Here is a 20,933-nt window from a genome sequence, read left to right as displayed (position 1 = left end):
TATTTGCCTAAATAGGAAAGTTTCTTAGTATACATCACTGGCAATTATTGTGACTATATGCCTCTGTAAATCTATATCCAAGGACTGGCTTGGATTGCCTTTTGAGTGTCTGAGCAGGTAATGGGTTATTTAAGTGAGTGTCTCACTGCCTCTATTAGTGCTAGATACATAATGTTTGTGTCTGAGCATGTTGGTCAAACTACACACTTTTGACACTGACTGAATGATATACGGTACCTGTACCTCTTCACTTTGCTATTTGCTTACATAAAATTTAAATCGAGGTGCAGCACTAAAAACATTGGTCTACATATAAAACTCTAAGTGCACACATAAAGCACTAAAACTACTAAGTGCAAGTATTAGCTTTTAAGTACATAGCAGTGTCCCGTATGGCTAAGCTACAGCATACGTTAATAGTAAATTACATGTAGTGGAAGAGCAGGTTAACGCTTGATGAAGACGTTTTAAATAGCAACTAACCCTATTTGTATAAAAGAATTCACATGCTCAAGTATATCAGGCCTGGGACATATTTAGTGGATCCCCCTTTGTATATGCTCCATTAACAGTTAAAACCATCTCAGTCAGTGACAGTGTAAGTCAACATATGGGCCTCTAAATTATGTTATTCACTGTAACATCTAACAACATGTGGCACTTTTTACCCACATAAGAGTATGCCATGGGCCCTACCTATTGCCTTAAATGTATTGGGGTGTGTTATATGTGATAAAACAGCACAACCATATGTGGTGGTGTCATTCCTTGGTATGTCCTACTGACTAATTCATTATCTAAATTCCTATTTCTTAGACTCTTTATATCTATTTATTTGCAGATCGATGAAAGTTGTTTTAACTTAAAATATCCAGCAGAGTCCATTTTGGATTTAGGGTGTTCATTTGTTTCAAGTTTATAATGGTGCTCAAAAATATCTAGCTCTAGAAAGGACATTGATTGCTGAATGATGTTTAGCACCTCCCACTTTGATTGCTGAATGATGTTTAGCACCTCCTACTTTGACTGATAATGCTGAAACATCTATTGAGTGACAACTTTTTATTTTTTGAGCCTGTCACAGATGTACTTCACTTATTAATAATTGTGAGCTATGTTAGTGCACAAATTTAATATTCCATCGCACTATCCAAAATAAAGAATTTTATGAAACGTTTGAAAATCTAGTTCATTTCGATGTAGTAATTGTAACTTGTTATGCTTTTTAGGTCGAGCAGACCTACCCTCAATGCGTGAGCATTGAAGGTGTCTGTTAGGCCGAGCAGACCTACCCTCAATGCGTGAGCATTGAAGGTGTCTGCTTCAGACCTATTGTGGCCCGTATTTAGGAATGTGGACAGCTACCAGACGCGCGCTTTGACGAGGTCAGATTTCACCTCGGGAGCGAGCGTCTGGTAGCTGCGCATGCGCGGTGCAAAGCCCTCACACACAGACACAGGCAGCCCCCACCCCTCTGCATGCATGCACGCACGCACGCACACACACACACACACACACACACACAGGCGCGCGCATGCACACGGCACACATACAGGCACACATACAGGCACACTATCCCCCGCCTCGCATTCTCTCTCAATCACACACAGTCACGCATGCGCACACACATTCCCTCACGCACACACGCGCGCACACACTCCCCCTTCCCTCCCCTCCCCTCCCCTCCCCTCCCCCTTCCCTCCCCTCCCCTCCCCCACAGGCATACACACAGGCATGCACGCACTTCACATCAGCCCTGGGCCCCACTCACCGACTGCGCTCTTCCGGCGGGGCTCCTCTCGCGCTCCGCTCCTCGCGTCTCGTCTCCTCTTTTAAATCGGGGCTCCCTCAGGTCAGAGGAGCCCCGCAACAGGCGCCACACTCCTCCTTCTCCCCGGCCCCCTCCTGGGGACCCGGGCTACCCCGGACCGGCAGGGCGCTTCATGCGCCGGCAGCTCGCGGACCTCGGGAGGCGGGATTTCCGGTCGGCCGCGAGCGGATTGGCCGGCCGGCTAAGAGCTTCCGGGTCGCCGCAGGCAGCGCGGCGGCACCCGATAATACGAACTTGTTGTTTTTGTCCCATTTAAAGTCATGGGCAGGCGTAATGCATTGAAATGTTCCCTAATGCGCACTAAAAACCTGGAAAGATATTACTAGGTTGAACGCTATGGGGCACTTTTCTACTCATTTTACAGGACATTGTCGCATTATTATTTTTATTTTCCATACATGACGGATGTTTAAAAATGCATTTTAATATGTTAGGTAACAATGGGATGCGACTATTTCTAAATTCTACCGGTTTTGGAAGATAGAAGATCGGAGATGCATTTTTTTTATTTTGTGTCTGAGTACCTGTGTTTTTGGCCGGTTGGACTCTGTCATTCGAGTATCTCAGGAACTACAGTGAGTTTTGTGCTTGATAATACATTTCTTTTTCTGCGGAAGTTATTGGGTTTTCGGTGGAATGTTGTGACTGGCTTCAGGGCCCATGCAGTAATGGAATACGAGGAAGGGATCGTGACTGTGCACTCTTCAAGGATCCTTATACCAAATTGCCCAGCCTTTGTATCAGCCGTAAATCTAAAGCCTCTCTCTATTCCCATGTCGCTGGGTGTCATCATTCCGTTTTTCTTTGCGGAAACACAAAATTCAACCCATTTAGACGATTAGAGTTTTCTGTGGTGCCAGCCATGCGGCGCTAGTGACAGACTTTATGTATATAGTATTGAACTCCAGTAAGGTCACGCGCACTCTGCTCCATTTTATTTAGCTGGGCGCCGTGGAGGAGGGATGGGTGTAAGCAAGTGTAGGGGATAACTCTTTTTGTAGAGTGAGTTGCCCAGTGATGTGTCCTGATCTTCATTGCGTTCTTCCCAATGAACAGTCCACTGTGATAGATGTGGACACCTGGACAGCTGGCTGCAGATGGACGTCATTGCTAGTGTTCATTGTTTAAGTTGCTGGTAAGTCTGTGAGCGGAAACGTATACAGACGCGATCAGGAGCATACATGACAAGACTTTAAGAGTTCGCAGATGGTCCATCTTGCTGAAGCTTTTAATGATTAATGGTAGTTGTCCAAGGGATTAGACTACGATTTAGGGAAGGAGGGTTGCCAAAGTCATGTTGTTTGTAATGTTTAACCTTCAAAGGCAGTCTTCAGTAGAGCCCCTCAGAGTCCATCACCTGTCTTGGATTAATTTGTTGATTTCAAATGGAAACTCTGCCATCATGAGTGATGCATGAGTTTCTATTAAAGACTCTGGCTGAACGACAATTATATTCTTGCCAGTTTCAGACCATTGCAAGCACTGGGCCGGCAGAAGCTATAGCACTTCAGTAATTAATTCTAATATTGTGTCGAATTTTAACTACAAACACCAATAAAATACTCCATACTGACCGTGATTTGTAATGCAGCACCACTAATAAACTACTATGCTACTGTAATCATGCATCGTGTTTATTTAAATATTGTACATGTAAGTAGATAGGTGACATGGATCAAATTAACTGGGACATTTTAACCTGTGAGTGATTGTGCTATAAAAGTACTGAATATTTCTTTTACCTGGGACCCATCCTTCTGGCTAATCTACATTTGTGTTCAAGTACAATATTTATATGCAAATAAAGGTTTGCTCGCTAAGACAGAGCCTTTCATAAGCCTCAGCGGTGTAGGCAGTTAATCAATTGTTCATCAACTACATTATGCTTCAGAACATTGTAAGCATCAGGAAGTCTAGCCAAAGCAATCTGTTTTTTTAATGCTGCTGCGCCTACTTCGTCACACTGAGGGTGGATTTTCTTTCTGCTAATGCTGTTCAGTAAAAGTGAGCTCATTGTAACACAGGAAAAGGCAGCTGTGTGGGCCCAAAACCATCTCCAAAACGCGTGGGTGCCAAAAGCTCAATTTCACAGCCTCTATCCGACAGGTGCTCTTCTATTGCGACTTTCCAGATTAAAATATAAAAAACATTTAGGCATTGAGGCAGAGTGAAGAAATCTATTTCAGCAGCTGTGGAGAATGAGTTCACCTGACAGCAGCTGACCTCAGACGTGAGGGTTATAGGTGTGGATTAAGAGAAGGATCAGAAATCGTTCACATCTGTGCCATTCTCACCTCCTTGCCCCAGAGAGCCGATGAGCACTAGAATGAGCAGGCCATCAAATATCAGTCCTCTGAACTGTGCAATCCAGCGGCTGGGATCTATTCCTAGGAAATTTTAAAGGTGGCTTTGCATCATTCAAACAATACCGCTCAGTGCCACATAATTACATTCCACACAATTACACTCTACTGAATACAACATACACTCCACATGATACCACTCAGTGCCACATAATTATATGCTACATAATTACACTGCGCTCAACGCAACATACACTCCAAATACCACTCAGTGCCACATAATTACACACTACATAATTACACTTTACTGAATGCAACATACACTCCAAACAATACCACTCAGTGCCACATAATTACATGCCACACAATTACTCTACTGAATACAACATACACTCCTCATAATATCATTCAGTGCCACATTATTATATGCTACATAATTACACTGCGCTCAACGCAACATACGCTCCAAATACCACTCAGTGCCACATAATTACCCGCCACATAATTTCACTACACTCAATGCAACATACACTCCAAATACCACTCAGTGCCACATAGTTACACGCCACATAATTACGCTGCACTCAATGCAACATACACTCCAAATACCACTCAGTGCCACATAATTACATGCCAAATAATTACACTTTACTAAATGCAACACACACTCCACACAATATCACTCAGTGCCACATAATTATATGCTACATAATTACACTGCACTCAATGCAACATGCACTCCAAACAATACCACTCAGTGCCACATAATTACATGCCACATAATTACACTATCTATCACCCTCCCTCTAGTTATCGCCCTCCCTCTAGTTATCGCCCTCCCTCTAACTATCGCCCTCACTTTATCGCATCACCACAGCATCACTCAGCACCACCACAGCATCACTCAGGGGCACCACTACATCACTATGCGCTACCACAGCATCACTGAACGCAACAGCATCACTTGTCGCCACCACAACATCACTCAGTGCCACCACAGCATCAATCTGTGCAACCATTCAGCAACAACTGGTTCAAATATGTTCTCTCAATGTTTCAAGCTTTATTACAAGTGTCCCAAAAAAAGTTAATATTTCACTTCGGTTCTTTGATTTTCATCACAATAAAATACACTGAACATAATCTTCACAAGTTATTTACAAAAGTTTAAGCTATTGCCATTTATAAATTACAATAACTTTTATTTAAGTATTAATTATTTAAAAAAAATTAAAAGCCATTGTTATTTGTAATATCAATACATCTAAGTCACGTAAAGGCAACACATATTGCATTACAAATGCTATAGGTGTCACATTTGCGAAAGTTATAACTATTGGCATTGTAAATGACAAAGCTATTAATTTAACTATTTTCAAAACCAACACATAAATACAAAAATTGTCATTTACAATACCAATAGCTCAAACTTTCCTAATGCGAGACCTATTGCATTGCAAATGCTTGTTTTTTATTGTGAGGATGAATAGTACCTTTTAGTTGTAGTGCACGGAAAATGGATTGTATGCTAATAGACTAAGTCGAAGTAGTTCTTTTCTATAGAAAAATAGTTGTTTGGTATAACTGTAATACTTTACTGTTTTTAGGTGTTACTTGTAACGGTGTCATATTTCTTGGGTTTTGAGCCATTGTCCTCTTATTCTTATTGTAACATAGGGATGTTTGTATCAATAAAAATTAAGTGAACAATTTGTTGTTAGTCGTTTGTACCTACATTTTTAAATGTTGTCTTAAACATTTAACAACGCAAAATATTTGGGTGTGTATTCTAAGAGTGTGGTTCCAATGCTTTCTGACAATTATTTTCTGTGGTGTGACACATGGTTACTAGAAGTTGAAAAGTCTGTAAAACCATATTTGAGAATTATTTTCAGATTCTTACAACAACCTGTGTAGAGTAGAAGAGGTTTAGTATTTAAGGATCTACTTTGTTAAAAGAAACAAGAATTCCCATTAATATCAACGCAACTGTTACCTCCACTTGGATACCTTCAGGTGATAATCCAAAACATTTTCTGTTCCGCTCGCAAAATGAGTAATCTAAAAAGAACTAGATGTGTGCACTAGTCAGTTAGACATTTTATGTACATTCATTTTTATTTAGACCAGAATTTCAAAGAATTGTTTTCTATCTTCTTTTGCAGAAAAATCAGGAGGACGGGTGAAATGTCAGTATTTTTCTACAGTGGATAAAGTTGTCTTTGTCGATGATTATGCAGTTGGCTGTAGGAAGGACCTTAATGGCATCTTATTGCTAGACACAGCTTTGCAAACTCCAGTATCCAAGCAGGAAGATGTCGTTCAACTTGAATTACCGGTCACAGAAGTAAGGTTTTTTGTACATGTTACGATGGTGTGGTATATGTACTTGATCTTAGTAACTATTTTGTGCTTATTATTATTATTTTTTACAACTGCTGATGAACTAATATTTAGACAGTATTTGTTCCAGTTCACGGTATTCTAGTTATTGGTTTTCTCCTTACTGATTGTTAAACTGAGCAGACGAAGCTTGTGCTTCATCAAACTGATCGACAACTGCACAACAGCCCTAACATTTCTTATTATGTCGATATGTCAATCATAGTAGCGAAACTAATTGATGTCCAATAGCACTTTCTTTACAGCAACTGTACTAATAATTCTACATTCCCACACTGGGCAAGGTTTATGTAGAGCAGTATTAATATGAGAAGGCACTCCGTTATTTGTAATTTGTAATTGGGTTTTGTATCGCGCCAACTCACCGACAGGTCTCAAAGCGCTACTGACCAAGTACAGCAACAAAGATGAAATAAGTGTATAGAGGTGTCTAATCTAGTAGCCGACTATTTAGATGGGAATGCGTCTTTAAAGAGTAGGGTTTTCAAGGACTTCCTAAAATGGAGAAGATTGGGTTCTCTGCGAAGCGCCTCTGGTAGCTTGTTCCAGATGGTAGGAGCCTGAACTGAAAAAGATCTGCCTCCTTTTGTTGTTAACTTGAAACGTGGACAGGATAGCAGAAAAGATCCGGACGATCGCAGGGCGCGCTTAGGTTCGTATATTTCGAGCCTTTCTTTTATGTAGGCTGGCGCCTGTCCATGAATTGCTTTGTGGCAGATACACATACTCTTAAATTCAACTCTCTGCACCATAGGCAGCCAATGTAGCCTATAGAGCAGAGGGGAGGCATGAGTCCTCCTCAGCACTCCAAAGATCAGGCGAGCTGCGTCATTCAGGATAACCTGAAGACGGTTGATGGAGTTTTTTGGAAGGCCGAGGTACAACGCATTGCCATTGTCTATTCTAGACACTATTGTGGCTGAGACAATGGTTCGCAGCATATTCCTAGAGAGCAGGGGGGCGAGTTTGCGTAGTTGCCTGATCAGGTTAGTGCAGGATCCAACTACCGCGGATACTTGGTTGGCCATCGAGAGTTCCTGATCGATTTTCATCCCAAGACTCTTGACACTAGGGCACGGTTTTGGAGTAGGTCCTAGTTCTTGTGGCCAAAACAAATCATTCCAGGGAGAAGTAGAGGTTGAGACTACGAGGACTTCTGTTTTATCTGGATTGATTTTCAGCAAATTGGACGACATCCAGTTCACTGTAAATCGTAGTATGTCTTGGGCCTTGGACTGAGCCGATGGTGTATTGTCGATACTCAGCAACAGCTGAGTATCGTCGGCATAGTTAAAAACTTTACAATTCATGTTTGCCAGGGACTCTATCAATGGTTGTAGGTAAAGATTAAATAAAAGCGGAGAGAGCGCTGATCCCTGCGGGACTCCGCAGGCTAACATGCCCACGTCTGAGACCTGGTCTAGCAACTGGATCTTCTGCGTCTTTCCTGTCAAGAAAGCTGTTAGCCATTTGAGGGCTTGCTCTCCTATCCCAATCCTAGCCAGTCTGTCCAGGAGCAGTGCATGGCTGACAGTATCAAACGCCGCCGCCGCCGTTATTGCTTTATAGAATGTAGGTTTCAATAACATTACATATGGAAACCACCCTCTTAACTGTCACTGTGAATGTGGCATTTTTGTTTTTTTTAATCTCTGCCCGGATTTGACCTCTTATCTCATGGTTTTTGATTAAGTAATTAAAATAATTCAAATACATGGAAAATACCATGGCATAAACCTTACATGAAATAAACCATAAGTGAAAATGTGCAGCATGCACCATGCTGGTTATTACATTTGTTGGGAGAAGGGATGGACATTGTGAGCGACTCAAGGCATCTCTTCTGGCGAGTCATGGCCCTCCCCACACTCAACAATGGTAATACACATTATATTACACTTGGTGCATCTACGTATAAAGTTTAAAAGGACAATATAAATAATTGTACATCCTTCACCTCCCTAATGTGCTCTTTTCAATTTATCTAAAAAACCAGAGTTGAGATAAAGTGTTGCAATTATATAGCATGATAGTTACCAAAGCACAGGTCCGTTTGTATTTATATTCTGAATTTTGCATATTAGAATCCATTATAAATAAAGCAAAAGAGTCACAAATTGAGGTTCAACACAATCTTTTGCTATTTTAGGGTATGAAATGTTCGCAATGATCTACTTGTCCAAGGGCTGGAATGCCTCAAACAGTTGCGGCAGACACAAAAAAATTACAGCGGGCAGGTAGAGGGGAAGCTGGGGGGAAGAAGGGACCAGCGGCGGGAGTGCTCGGCGCAGAGAGGGGATGTTAATAATAAAAATAAACATTTATCTGGTGCGGCAGTCTGCCTCGCGCTCCTCTGCTGCAGTTTCTGTTCCAGGAGTCCCTTGAAAATATCATGACTCTCATCCGATCCCCGGGCTGCTCTCATATGAGAGCAGCGCTGCGATTGGCCTGAGCGGGCTGAGAAGACGCTCCGCTCAGGACAGGGAGTCTGTGGGGTTGCCCCAGCGTGGTTGTTAAATACAGCTGGCCTAGAGAAACCTAAGTGGGCATGTGTGTTTGGCATAGCACTCCTCCTCCTCTCTGCCATATGCTGGACCTTCCCCTCCCTGCACAATCTGGCTCAGATACTAAGATATCGTTTTATATTTCACTTGCTGGTCGACGCTCCACTGCCCTTGCGGAAGAGCTGCTGCTGCTCAGAAATAGATTTGTCATGTCAAAAGAAAATGAAAAAAAATTGTGTCCTTTTTAGGACCATGCAATGAGTTGACAAATTATGTCTGTGTTCTCATTACCTTAGAGCTATGACCATATTCTACCTGATTATGTTAAGGCTCAGAGTATATAAAGGTTTGGATTCTAGCAAGGCAGTTATTTAACCACCTCTCAGCAAATCTACATAGAGGCACTAAAAGTAGACAGTAAGTAATGTTTTAATGATTTTTCTTTGTTAGGTACAACTGCAGATTGATGGATATTGGTTGGATTGCAGGCCTAATGACTGTGATATCACAGTCTTCTTAACTCTGTTTTTCATAACCGTCACTGCAGTACTAGGCTGTGCAGACAAATCATGTTTTGAATCGAGCTGGGTAGAAATCGCACACGAGTCTAGCATTTTCAATATATAGGGGTCTTTCAAATCTTTCTTCTTGGAAGCCAAACAAAGCTTTCACATTGAAGTGTCAGTCATGCCCGTTGTTATATGTACCTTGTAGGAACCCCCTACAAAAATCTGACTTCTAGAGACACTGTGTGTGTGTGCACGTGTAAACAAAGCAATGCACATTTTTGTACAATCCTGCCAACAAAATGTGCATCAGAACCGATATTCCTTTGAGCCAGATTTGCATTAGATCCGGCATCCCCTGTCCGCCTTGCGATTCATCTGCTCTGTCTGACAATTAGCTTCTGCATCAAGACGAGCCAGACAAACCGGCAATTCCCTTCATTATAAGCCAGGCTCATTTGAGATTCATCAATGCATGCTTGACTCCTGAAAGCCAACATGACCATAACGATAAGACAGTCACCAAACGGATACAGAGCCCCCTATTTCAGTCCCCATAAACTGCCCCTTTACCAATTACCATGCTATATTCCAAGAACCAATTCAAAACAGTAAGTGCCATGAAATTCCCATCACCAAGCAGTAATTAGTTCCCAAGGTTTCCATTACCACCAGCTAACAGACCCACAGCTCCTCCATCACCATCCAAAGGACCTTAGAGGCTCGTCCGTGGTCAAATAGCACCTAACGAAAATCTACCTACCACTTTACTGTAGACCCCCTATGCTACAGAATAATTTTGCGCAAGACGTAGACCGCATGTGGTGCCAATACCAGGTAGCCCTCCTGTCAAGCAGCAGACCTCGCGGCCTCCCATATGACCAACTAGCACACTCCATTCTCTCTCTCCTGTGAATTCTGCATACCTGGAGCGTGGGCCATTTCTAAGCCAATTTTAATGCAGCACCCTAGGAGTATTGGTCTGTTTTGTCCATCAGTCCGTCTTAGTAGTGAAAATAAATATCCAACAACACGTTCTTTAGGTACAGCAAATCTACACTCGCACATCTGTTACTATAGTGCATAGGTTAAGTAAAATGTAGCGCAGGATTAAGATGAGAAAAATACTGTTTTACTGCCTTAGTTTAGCATGTTACAATGACATTATACATGAAAACCATCAGCCTAATTGGCAGTGTTGCTTTGTGACTTTAATCTCACTGATCCGATTTAAACTCTTACCTCTTGTGTTAGGTTAAATAATTACAAATAAATACACATGTAAAAATGCAATGGAGTAAACCATGCATGTAGGTGTGCTGAAAGTGTCATGCTATTTATTACAGTTGTTGAGCAAGGAAATAGATATTATTTTCTTGAGGCATAACCTCTTGTGAGTCATGGGCCCTCCCCACTCTCAATAATGGAATAAAGCTTGTTACGCTCTGTGCATCTACATGTAAACTTTAAATAGAAAATATAAATATATGTATATACTTCTCTTCCCTAATGTGTTCTTTCTTGTGTAACCAGTGTTGGTAAAAAGGATTGTTTACCGTGCTGAATTTATAAAACATGATGGACCAAAGCATAAGTAAATGTGTGTTCATGTTTAACATTTTGCATATTGAGTCATTTGTAAATAGAGCAACATAGTTTTAAATTAGAGTTCAAGTTAATCTTTTGGTATTAATGGGTGAGAAAGTTTAGAAATTATCTACTTGTCCAAGCGACGGGATACTTCAGAAATGTACTGTTCCTGTTAAAAAAAAAAAACTTACAAACTGTACTTTTGGTACCATGCATTGAATTGAACAATCATGACTGTGTTCTCATTATGTCAGAACTCTGATAAGTTTGTCTTTTATATGTTAGGGCTCAGATTATATAGGTATTTGAAGTCTATCAAGGCTCTTATTTTGCCACCTCTCACCAAATCTACATAGAGGAACTAGAAGTCGGCACGGCAGTAAATGGTACTTCCAGCATTGGAATGCCCTGTGCGTTTGGGCACACTTAAAAGGAACACTTTTGTCTCCAACTCCTCTTTAATCTCTGCTCTCACAGAAAAATGCTGGAAATGTTTTCCTGATAAGGGCAGGAATAAAACTTTCCTCAGATTGGCAGAAATTTAGGTACAGTGAATTTGAAGCCCTTCAGCAGATTTTCGTGTGATCAAATCTGTGTCATATGTGCCCACATGACAGTGGAATTTACATGTTTGTTAGTAGAACGAGTTCCAGGTCTACTTCTGTAGAGTCTTGTGAATTTGTGGAAGTTTAAACCTCAGCCAGAGCAAGGGTATACACATGCATGTGCACCTTTGTGACTTTCTTCAAGCATCTGGTGCCTACTTTATTTATTTTCATGTTGCTCATAATATTTCCGACAGTGGCTTATATTGATTACCCATTATTAACCTGTTAAATGGACATTGCGTGCATCAAAAAGGGTTTATTAAATGGTACATCATGCACTGTGTGAGATGAATTGACTGCTTACAATGGGCCGAGAGCCTGTCCATTGTTTACATCTGGTTATCTTCATTGTCATGTTAATTTGCTTTCTTCATATTGGTTAGCTTGTGTGGGCTGTTCTTCCTTCTCGTGTATTTTACCCTCCCCTGGTGCATGACCCATTACTTCTGTCCTTCCACTGCTCCCTTTTCAGGCACTGATTTTTTTTTTTCTTCTCCACGAGAGCGCATGTGTTTTCCATCTGTCTCTTGATTGCCACACTCGTGTTGCTTTTTTCTCTCTGCCCGCATGATTCTCAGTCAACTCCCCCCTCCCACCGGCCCGGTGATGAATTCAACCACATTTGGTTTTACCCCCACACCATATTTCTGTCTTGCCTGTGTCGTTCTCCAGCCAGCTTTACATTGCATTCTCATTTATTTTCCTTTTCCTGGTCCACATTGCTCTCTCTCTCTCTCTTGTTTGCTCTATCATGTTTGTTTTCCCCACCCACCCTCTGTGATTCTAACCCATCCTAAGTTTCTTGACACCCACCTTGCTTCACCTACCGGCTTGTGCTTTTTTCTCTTTGTTTATTGATCCAACTGGGATCGTTAAACAAAAAGAAGAAAAAAGACAATTGCATTACTTTGTATGTGTGGAGATGCTTGGTTTGCGCATACCAAATGCTGCAGCTGTCCATGTCATAGTTTTTTAAAATTATTTTTTATATTTTACATACATTCTTCACGTTTAGCCATGCTGAATAACATCGGGAATGTTTTACAGTGTGATTTAAAGCATTGGCAAAGCCAGTAGTTCCCGAAGGTGATAACTGTTGATTTTGCTAAATGCTTGATTTTTATTCTGATATTGTCAGAAATGCAAGCTGAGATCGCAGCTCATTGTATTTCTGTTGAGTCCTCACCCTAATAGTTAAGACTTTGCATTAATGAATCATATATAAAAGTCTGAACAACTCACATTTGGATTCAAACCTTCCCTTAGAGGTGTAAAATCATCTTTAACAGATCAATACTGTATAATGTAAGTTGGCAGCCAAAGGGTTAAGCGCTGCAGGGTGTCGGGCCTACTTATCCAGTGGACAAAATAAACCCAAAAATGTGTTTATCCTTGACCACGAGCAATTTGTTCTGGGAGTCCGGCAACAGGATTTCGACACACCTGTATTAACTTTTCATTTAGTCTCTTCCCTCACCTCTCTTTAATATCCCCAACGCATCTCATCAAGGCCTTTCTCCCTGCCATGCCGAGTCCCCCAGGGCTCGGCTGTGAGCCCTACACTCTTCAATCTCTATGTGACACCGCTGGCGACACTCATACAAAATACTGGTTTCTCCCTTGCCTCATACGCTGACGACACTCAAATTGTGGTGTCACTAACAAAACCAGAAACAAACTCGAGCTCTGCATTCAAGACCTGCATGAGTAAAGTTAGCAATTGGATGAACAATAATTGTCTGAAACTGAACGCCACAAATACTGAGGTCGTCCTTTTTGGCAATAACCTTTTCTTTTGGACGCCGACCTGGTGGCTGCCTAAGTTGGGCCCTGCCGTGAACTTGACCGTCCCATTATTCAAGAGGACCATTTGGGGTGGCAAGAGCTTTTTCAGGACCACTGCAGTGCTCTGGAACAGCTTACCCTTGACACTAAATACCGCTCCCCCCCTATTCGCCTTTAGAAAGACTTTAATGACTTTGCTCTTCATGCAAGACTAGCAGATACCGAATCCCAGCAAGTAGTCTCATTTCCAACTAATCTGCACCCAGACCCGTCTCGGACAGTGCCACGATGCCCTCTGGCATGAGTTTACGCTCTACAAATCATATCTACATTACATTACATTGTTACATTTCTTCTGATGTGTTATAAACATGGCCAGTCTTTTAGCTGGACTTTACGTCGTGACTGTTTGGTTTTGTCTATTTGTTTGGTATATTGACCCAAGATCTGAAGTTTTTTTACTGTAACCTGTTTTTAATTATTTGTTCAATGCTGTAAATAAAATAATTCCTCCCTACAGTTGAGTAAATTATAAAGTTAAAGAATTTACATCCACAGGCTCAGCAGTTGTTATCCGCGTGCCTAGAGAAAGTAGATGTCTCGAGTACCGAAGGTTATGATTTGTTTGTTACGCAGCTGAAAGATGGGTTGAAGAATACTTCGCATGAGACGGCTGCGAGTCATAAAGTTGCAAAGGTATGAACATGTACAACTAAGTTACCATTTCGTTTTTGATGATTAGTTTTGCATCCTAGTATGCATTTTCGATCTTTCATTTTAAATATGCAATAATATTTATTTTTGCATATTAGATGTAGTCTTTGATACGTAAAAGAAAAAAATCCTGGGTATAAGCTAGAAATGCCTGTGTGTATGCATCTTCTTCGTAAACAGTGGCTGAGTGAATTGAAGTCTTTTCCAAAAGACCTCTAATGTTATATACATGTAGACTTCATGAGGTATGTAAGGAAATGCCTCTTTTGTATCCTCACCCCCAAAGTTTTGGACTGAGCTGCTGGTTTTTATGTTGCCTTCTCCCAGACAGCCCAGCTGTCTAGTTTGCTAAAGACATCTTGGACATTCAGAAAGCTGACCCAGGAATGTGTTATGCCCGTTGCTCACCATTGGCGTTGTGGTTTGTAACTCACACTTTCTGGCTTTATTTGCTTTAGTCTGTCCAGCTCAAATTCATTCCTCCCGTTGCCAAAACGTTGTTTACTGTGTTCTTCTACTAATTTGATTTCTGTAAACAGGCCTTTAAATCTTGTTCCCATCTTCACATTTGCTGTGCATTCAAAGAAAGACGTCAAATGTGAGGCTGTGTCTTCCAGGGAGCTTGGCGTTTATTTTTCATTCTCTGACTTCAAAGTGAGAGAATATGTTAGTCATGCTGGCTACTGGGGGCCTGCTTGAGGAAGGTTGTAGGATGTTATTTTTTTTCTAGCGCACTACAAAATTTAAATATCTGTAAAAGAACCATGCTGATAATCAAATCTGTACACTGGGTGATGATATTTGCACACATAACAGTTTCTTTGCTGTATACTTTTGTCAGTAAAACTATATCTGAGTGCAAATGTAATCGCTATTTCAGTTGATGATATGGTGTCTGTAATGGCAGTAGGCTACCATACCACACGTACTCCATGTTACCCCACTCTACTCTGCACCACTCTACTGTGTTCCATTCCACACTATGCCACTCCACTCAGTGTCATTGCACTCTTACCTGCACCACCCTACTCTGCTCTATTTTACACCACTTCACTGTGATATATGCCATTGCACTCTGTTCCACACTTCTCTACTATGCACCACTGCACTCTTTGCCACTGCACTCTACACTTGTTTTATTTATTATAAAATCATATTGTACCAGTTATATAAGAACCGTAGCTATATACAAGGTGAACCTTACAAATGACTTGCCTTATCGTTCACTAATGGCATTGTTTTCAGAGTGGGGGCAGCATGAATGTTTCCATGATAATGTTTGAAAACTATCACTGCTAACAAATGCCTCTTAATGCAGTGATATAATCTGATCTACTAAGGGAAAACGCTTGTGCGTGTTCATAAATTACACTTTATTGAAGTTTGCAGAGAGTTTATCATATTTTCACATGTTTAGTGCAAGGTTTCTTTAAAACTAAAGTGTTCCTAAAGATGAGTTGTCTAGGACACCTTCTTTTCTTCTTTACCGTTATTTTAGTAAACGTCTAAATAAAGTATGGCCATTTTATTTCCTAGCTTTCTAATTGTTCCTGTTCTGTCAAGTGGACAGCAGCTCAGTGCTGCTGTTCACCAGGGGACCACAATTAAATGTCTGGAGGGCTGCATGCGGTCCCCGGGCTGTACTTTGAGTATCCCTGCTCTACATCATTGCACTGTACGCCATTCTACACTAAACCACTGCACTCTACGACACTCTACTCTGCAGCACTGCACACTCTGCCACTGCACTCTCAGCCACTCTAATCTATGCCACTGCACTCTACTCTCCACCACTCTAAGACAATGCACTCTAGGGCACTCTAATCTACTGTGCACCACTGCACTCTTGACACTGTACTCTATGCCACTTCACTCTGCGCCTCTCTACTCTGCACCACTGTACTCCATGCTAGTGCATTCTACTCCACTCTGCACCCCTGTACTCCATGCTAGTGCATTCTACTATGCGCCACTGCACTCTACAACACTCCATGCCACTCCACTCTTCACCAGTCCATTCTGCTCCACTCGGCAACACTTCACTCCATGCCGCTATTCTATACCACTCCACTCTGCCTGCACCACACCACACCACTCCCCTACTCTACTTCACTTCACTCTCCTCTGAAACAATGAACTCTAAGCCACTGCCCTCTATGCCACTGCACTTTAGGCCACTCTTCTCCTCTTCACTCTAATACACTCCTTGCCACTCTGCAACATTGCACTCTACGTCAAAGCACTCCACGCCACTGCTCTATGCCACTGCATTCTACCCTACACCACAAACCTCTTTCCTGCACCATTCCACTCTGAAACTATCTACTGTATGCTGTGCCACTCTAAACCACTGCACTCTAAACCACTGCAATTTAAACCACCTTACTCAAAACCAGTGCATCCTACGCCACTGCAGCCTCACCACCTACTTTGCACCACTGCACTTTACGCCACTGTACTCTACACATTCTACTCTATGCACTGCATGCTATGTCACTCTACCTCACTGCACTCTACCTCACTGCACTCTACATGACTCTATTCTACTCTGCACCACTATACTCTACGTCACTGCTCTCTGCATCACTCTACCCTATGACACTTTACGCCCCTGGACTCTACTCCACTAAACTCTAAGTCACTCTAGAACACTCCACTCTATGCCACTGTACTCTAAACCACTCTACTCTGACACTTTACTCTACACCTCTGCACTCTACCCTACACCACTCAACTCTATGCACTTCACTCTATGCCACTCTACTCCGTGCCACTCTACTCTGGCCATTTCATTCTATGTCACTGCATTCTACTGTGCACCGCTCTACTGTATACCACACCACTCTTCTTTACTGCACTCTGTGCTAATGCTCTTTACACCAATCTACTCCGAACCACTGTACTTTATGCTACTTCACTCTACGACACTAAACTACATAATACTCTACTTCATTAAACTCTGCTCCACTGACACTCTACTCCACCCAATGCCTCTCCACTCTACTCCACGACAGTAATCCTCTCCAGTTTGCAACACTCCTCCACTCTACGATGATGCAACTGCCTCATTGCCACTCTACTTTACTCCACACCTCTCCGCTTTTGACACACCTTGCCATTCCGCTCTACAACACTCTACCAAACTTTGACATTACTCCACTCTGTGCCACTCCACTCTCTCTTTCCCTCTACAACACTTTACTCCCTCCACTATTCTCCACAACACTGTATGCTACTTCATGACACTCAACTCCTCGCTGCGCCACTCAGCTCTACTGTTCGCCACTCTACACCACTCCATAACACTTCACTCTACTCCGCTTTACTACACTTCACGTCACGCCACATTCCTTTACCCCACTAACTTTTAGCCATTCTGAACAGCAGCCACTCTGGTGTATAAGATTGCTAAAACATATCGGGAAAGCCAATAGCTCTTGCATAGGCAAGACGTATTGGCTTTTCCAGTGCTTGCTTGATTCTGAAAGTGCACTGAGGCCTGCTAACCAGACCTAATTGCTTGTGCCCTGACCCTTAACTGTTTTTGTTTCATTTCCTTATACTCTAGTATTACCCTGGGCCTGTAACCTAAAGGGTCACCACAGGGACTGTAGCACTGGTTTTGCCACCTTGGGTGTGACCAAGGTAAACATGGCTCCTAGTCTGCCACTGCAGACTGTCAAGAGTAGTTGTAAATTGAAAATTCGACTTTGCCATTTAAAGTAATGGCAAAGCCAGGTCCTCCTGTTTTTAATAGTGAGCCCTAAGACAGGGTATCTTAAGAAGTGAAAAATGTGTTTTTACATGTAACAGTAAAAACCTACAATTGCCATTTTGCATTGGAAAATGCTAGTATCCACATTGATTTTTTATTGTTGACAGACACAAGGCCCAGGTGACAACAGGGCAGCACATTGAATACGTATCATGTCGATGGTTAAGATGTCAACTTTTACACTATACAGTTGTCGTAAAAAGGAATATGCAAAAGACTGAATTAAACGCATATAAACATTGTAAAATAGAAGCATCAGTGTCACAAAGTCCATATGTATGTTATCATACAAAGTCTCCAATCGTAATGTTTAAGTTCAGATATAATTATTCTCGATATGAGTACCCAACATTTGATCTTAATGGCAGATCTTCATTGTGAAACGTAGGGGGGATGGGTTCAAGATACAGACCGTGATAATCAGCCCACTGCTTCCATATCTTCGGGTGTTTCAGGGGACATCCCTGTGCCTTAAAAATCGGTATTTGTAACCCCATGAAAAAATCAAGACTGTTTCCAGGCCCCTACAGATGGCGGTGAAGTCGCCTTCCAAGCTTTAGCAATGTCACGCTTAGCCAGAGTAAGCCCCAGGAATTGCAGATGTCTTTTGTATCAGTTAGCTCCAATGCCCTCCTTAATGTGAAGCATAGTTAGATGCAATGACTGTGGAAAGTCCCACACCAGCACCTCACAGAGACCGGTCGGTACCCCACACCAAAACCGCGATAGAGCAGTACATTCCCATAGCGTGGGGAGGAAAGTGCCCTTGGCCAATCCGTAGTGCAGGCACGAGGGGGGATGCAATCATCGCGGCGCGCCAAAACATGTAGCTAGTGAAATATACACAGTGGTGATATTTACATTTTTTAAGACGAAGGCGCGCTTCAATGGGCGCCCCATGCGGGGATTTAAGAGCCTCAACCCAGTCGTCTTCAAGTGTACCCAAATCTTCCTGCCAGGCATCTCTGGTCTTATTGAGTGTAGTGTGGCTGTTAGTGACCAATGTGCGGTAAAACGCTGTGACTTTGTGCGCACCCATCTCGACTAGGAACACCTTGGCCTCAACGGGATTAAAGTCGGGAATATTGTTGAGGGATGTATGGGGAGAATGGGTGGCGAAATTGCAAATATCTATAAAATTGAGAGCGAGGCATTTGCAATTCAGATTGTAGCTGCTGGAATGAGTTCAGGGTCTGACCATGGAGGACGGCGCCAACCGTTGAAATTCCAATAGTATCCCAACCCACAAAGCCCTGTAATTCAGACAATTGTGGTAAGAGGCCTTGCGCCAAAGAGGAGTCTATTTCGGGAGTTTGCCCCAACACCTAATCCTACGCAGTGCTTGCTGCCATATCACAAAGACAGTCCGGGTTGCTGGCAGTAGTAGTTTGAGCGTCGCACTAGAATGTATAATTGTGTGTAGAGATTTAGAGTCATTAACCAATGCTCGATGGCGTAAGCAAGGTCCCGTCTATCTCCTTAACACCAATCTTTTAAAATGAGGAGATGGGACCCCGCATGATACGCTTGAATGTCTGGATTCGCGATACCCCCATGTATGTGGACTGGAAGCACGTTCTCAGTGCAACATCAACCGAGCCCCCACGCCAAAGGAAGTGACTAAGGATCGTTTTTAATTACCAGAAGGAACCATGTATGCAGTATTTGTTGGGGAGGGTTTTGAAGTTGATAAAGAAGATGCAGTAGCGAGACCCTTTTAAAAATGGCCGATCTGCCAAATAGTGACAAAGGCAGATGTGAAAAGGAGCGCACCTTTTCTTTGATCTAAGTCAACAGAGGGGCCAGGTTCTTACTCCAGGAGACGGTTTGTGACTCTGACAGGAACACCCCAAGATCCTTGAAGCCATCCGGCACTGCTGTAACCTCATGTGTCCAAGTCCCGAGTTGGTCGCCCCTCGCAAAGGCCACAAACTATTTGCATGTGTTCATATAGAGACCGGAGATTTTGCAAAAAAATTGCATTATGGGAAGCAGGCGTGGGCCGGATCTATTTGGGCGAGTGAGGAAAAAATACATCATCAGGGTACAACGATATACGATCGTAGAGATCCCGTGACAACTCAGAGCCATGTACCTGGGCATCCATTCTTACCCACGCTGCGAGTGGCTCCATGGCGAGTACAAAAAGATAGGGAGATAGAGGGCATCCCTGCCTGGTGGTACCTTTCCTATGCGAAACAGAGGCAAGATTGATCCAGGGCTCTGTACCGAAGCAGTGATGTCTGTGTATAGGAGGCGAATATATTTAAGAAGTCGAGGGCCGATGTTGAGGCAGTTCAGGAGAGCAAAGAGATAGGTCCAGCTAAGGAAATGGAAGGCCTTGTCGATATCAGTGAGAAGGAGCCCAGCCGGCACATTCAGTCGATCTACAGAGGCAACTGCGTTTTGTGCACAACGGATAATATGCAGCCCTGACAAGTATCACGCATCAGGCGTTATACTAACGCATTTTAGTGTGGTGGTGTGCATCCCCGCACTAAAATGCGAAGTCACACATTTATAGCGCTAGAGCGCTGCTATATTAGTACTGAGCAAAGAGGCACGGAACCGCGCTGCTCCGGCAGCCACAGAGTGTTTGATTGACAGACTGATTGCTGCTGCAGACCTGGGAGCTGGCTCTGTAATCGCGGCGGGATTCACGTGACCTGATGGCGTCACGGAGACTGCAAGAATGATTTGCCCAATTGTATGCCGATACAGGACTTAATGAGCGGCAGTTTAGGTTTCTTAAATAAGTTTAGCAGCCCGCCAGCCGATGCGCTCGCACCACTACCTGTTATGCCGGCAATATTGTGGTGCTTGCGGCATCTAATGAAGAATGCAGCTCGAGTCTGGAGTCTGAGCCATAGCAGCAGTGACTCGTTGCGGCCAACCCAGACTGTGGGTCGCTCTG

General features: G+C 42.7%; 1 protein-coding gene across 6 annotated transcripts in view; it reads left to right on the top strand.

The window, feature by feature from the left end:
• BIRC6 (baculoviral IAP repeat containing 6) overlaps positions 1-20,933 on the top strand; it is a 2,386,688-nt gene that overhangs the window by 26,957 nt on the left and 2,338,798 nt on the right. For all 6 annotated transcript variants that reach the window (XM_086926902.1, XM_086926900.1, XM_086926901.1 and 3 more), the window contains exons 2-3: positions 6,300-6,481; positions 14,089-14,226. In XM_086926902.1, the coding sequence (XP_086783028.1) occupies positions 6,300-6,481; positions 14,089-14,226 (320 nt within the window). The remainder of the gene's footprint in view (positions 1-6,299; positions 6,482-14,088; positions 14,227-20,933) is intronic.

Source organism: Lissotriton vulgaris, chromosome 6 (genome assembly GCF_964263255.1).
Source record: "Lissotriton vulgaris chromosome 6, aLisVul1.2, whole genome shotgun sequence".
In the NCBI taxonomy this organism is placed as follows: domain Eukaryota; kingdom Metazoa; phylum Chordata; class Amphibia; order Caudata; family Salamandridae; genus Lissotriton; species Lissotriton vulgaris.
The sequence above is the reverse complement of the archived record's forward strand: the minus strand, read 5'-3'. Positions and strand labels throughout refer to the sequence as shown.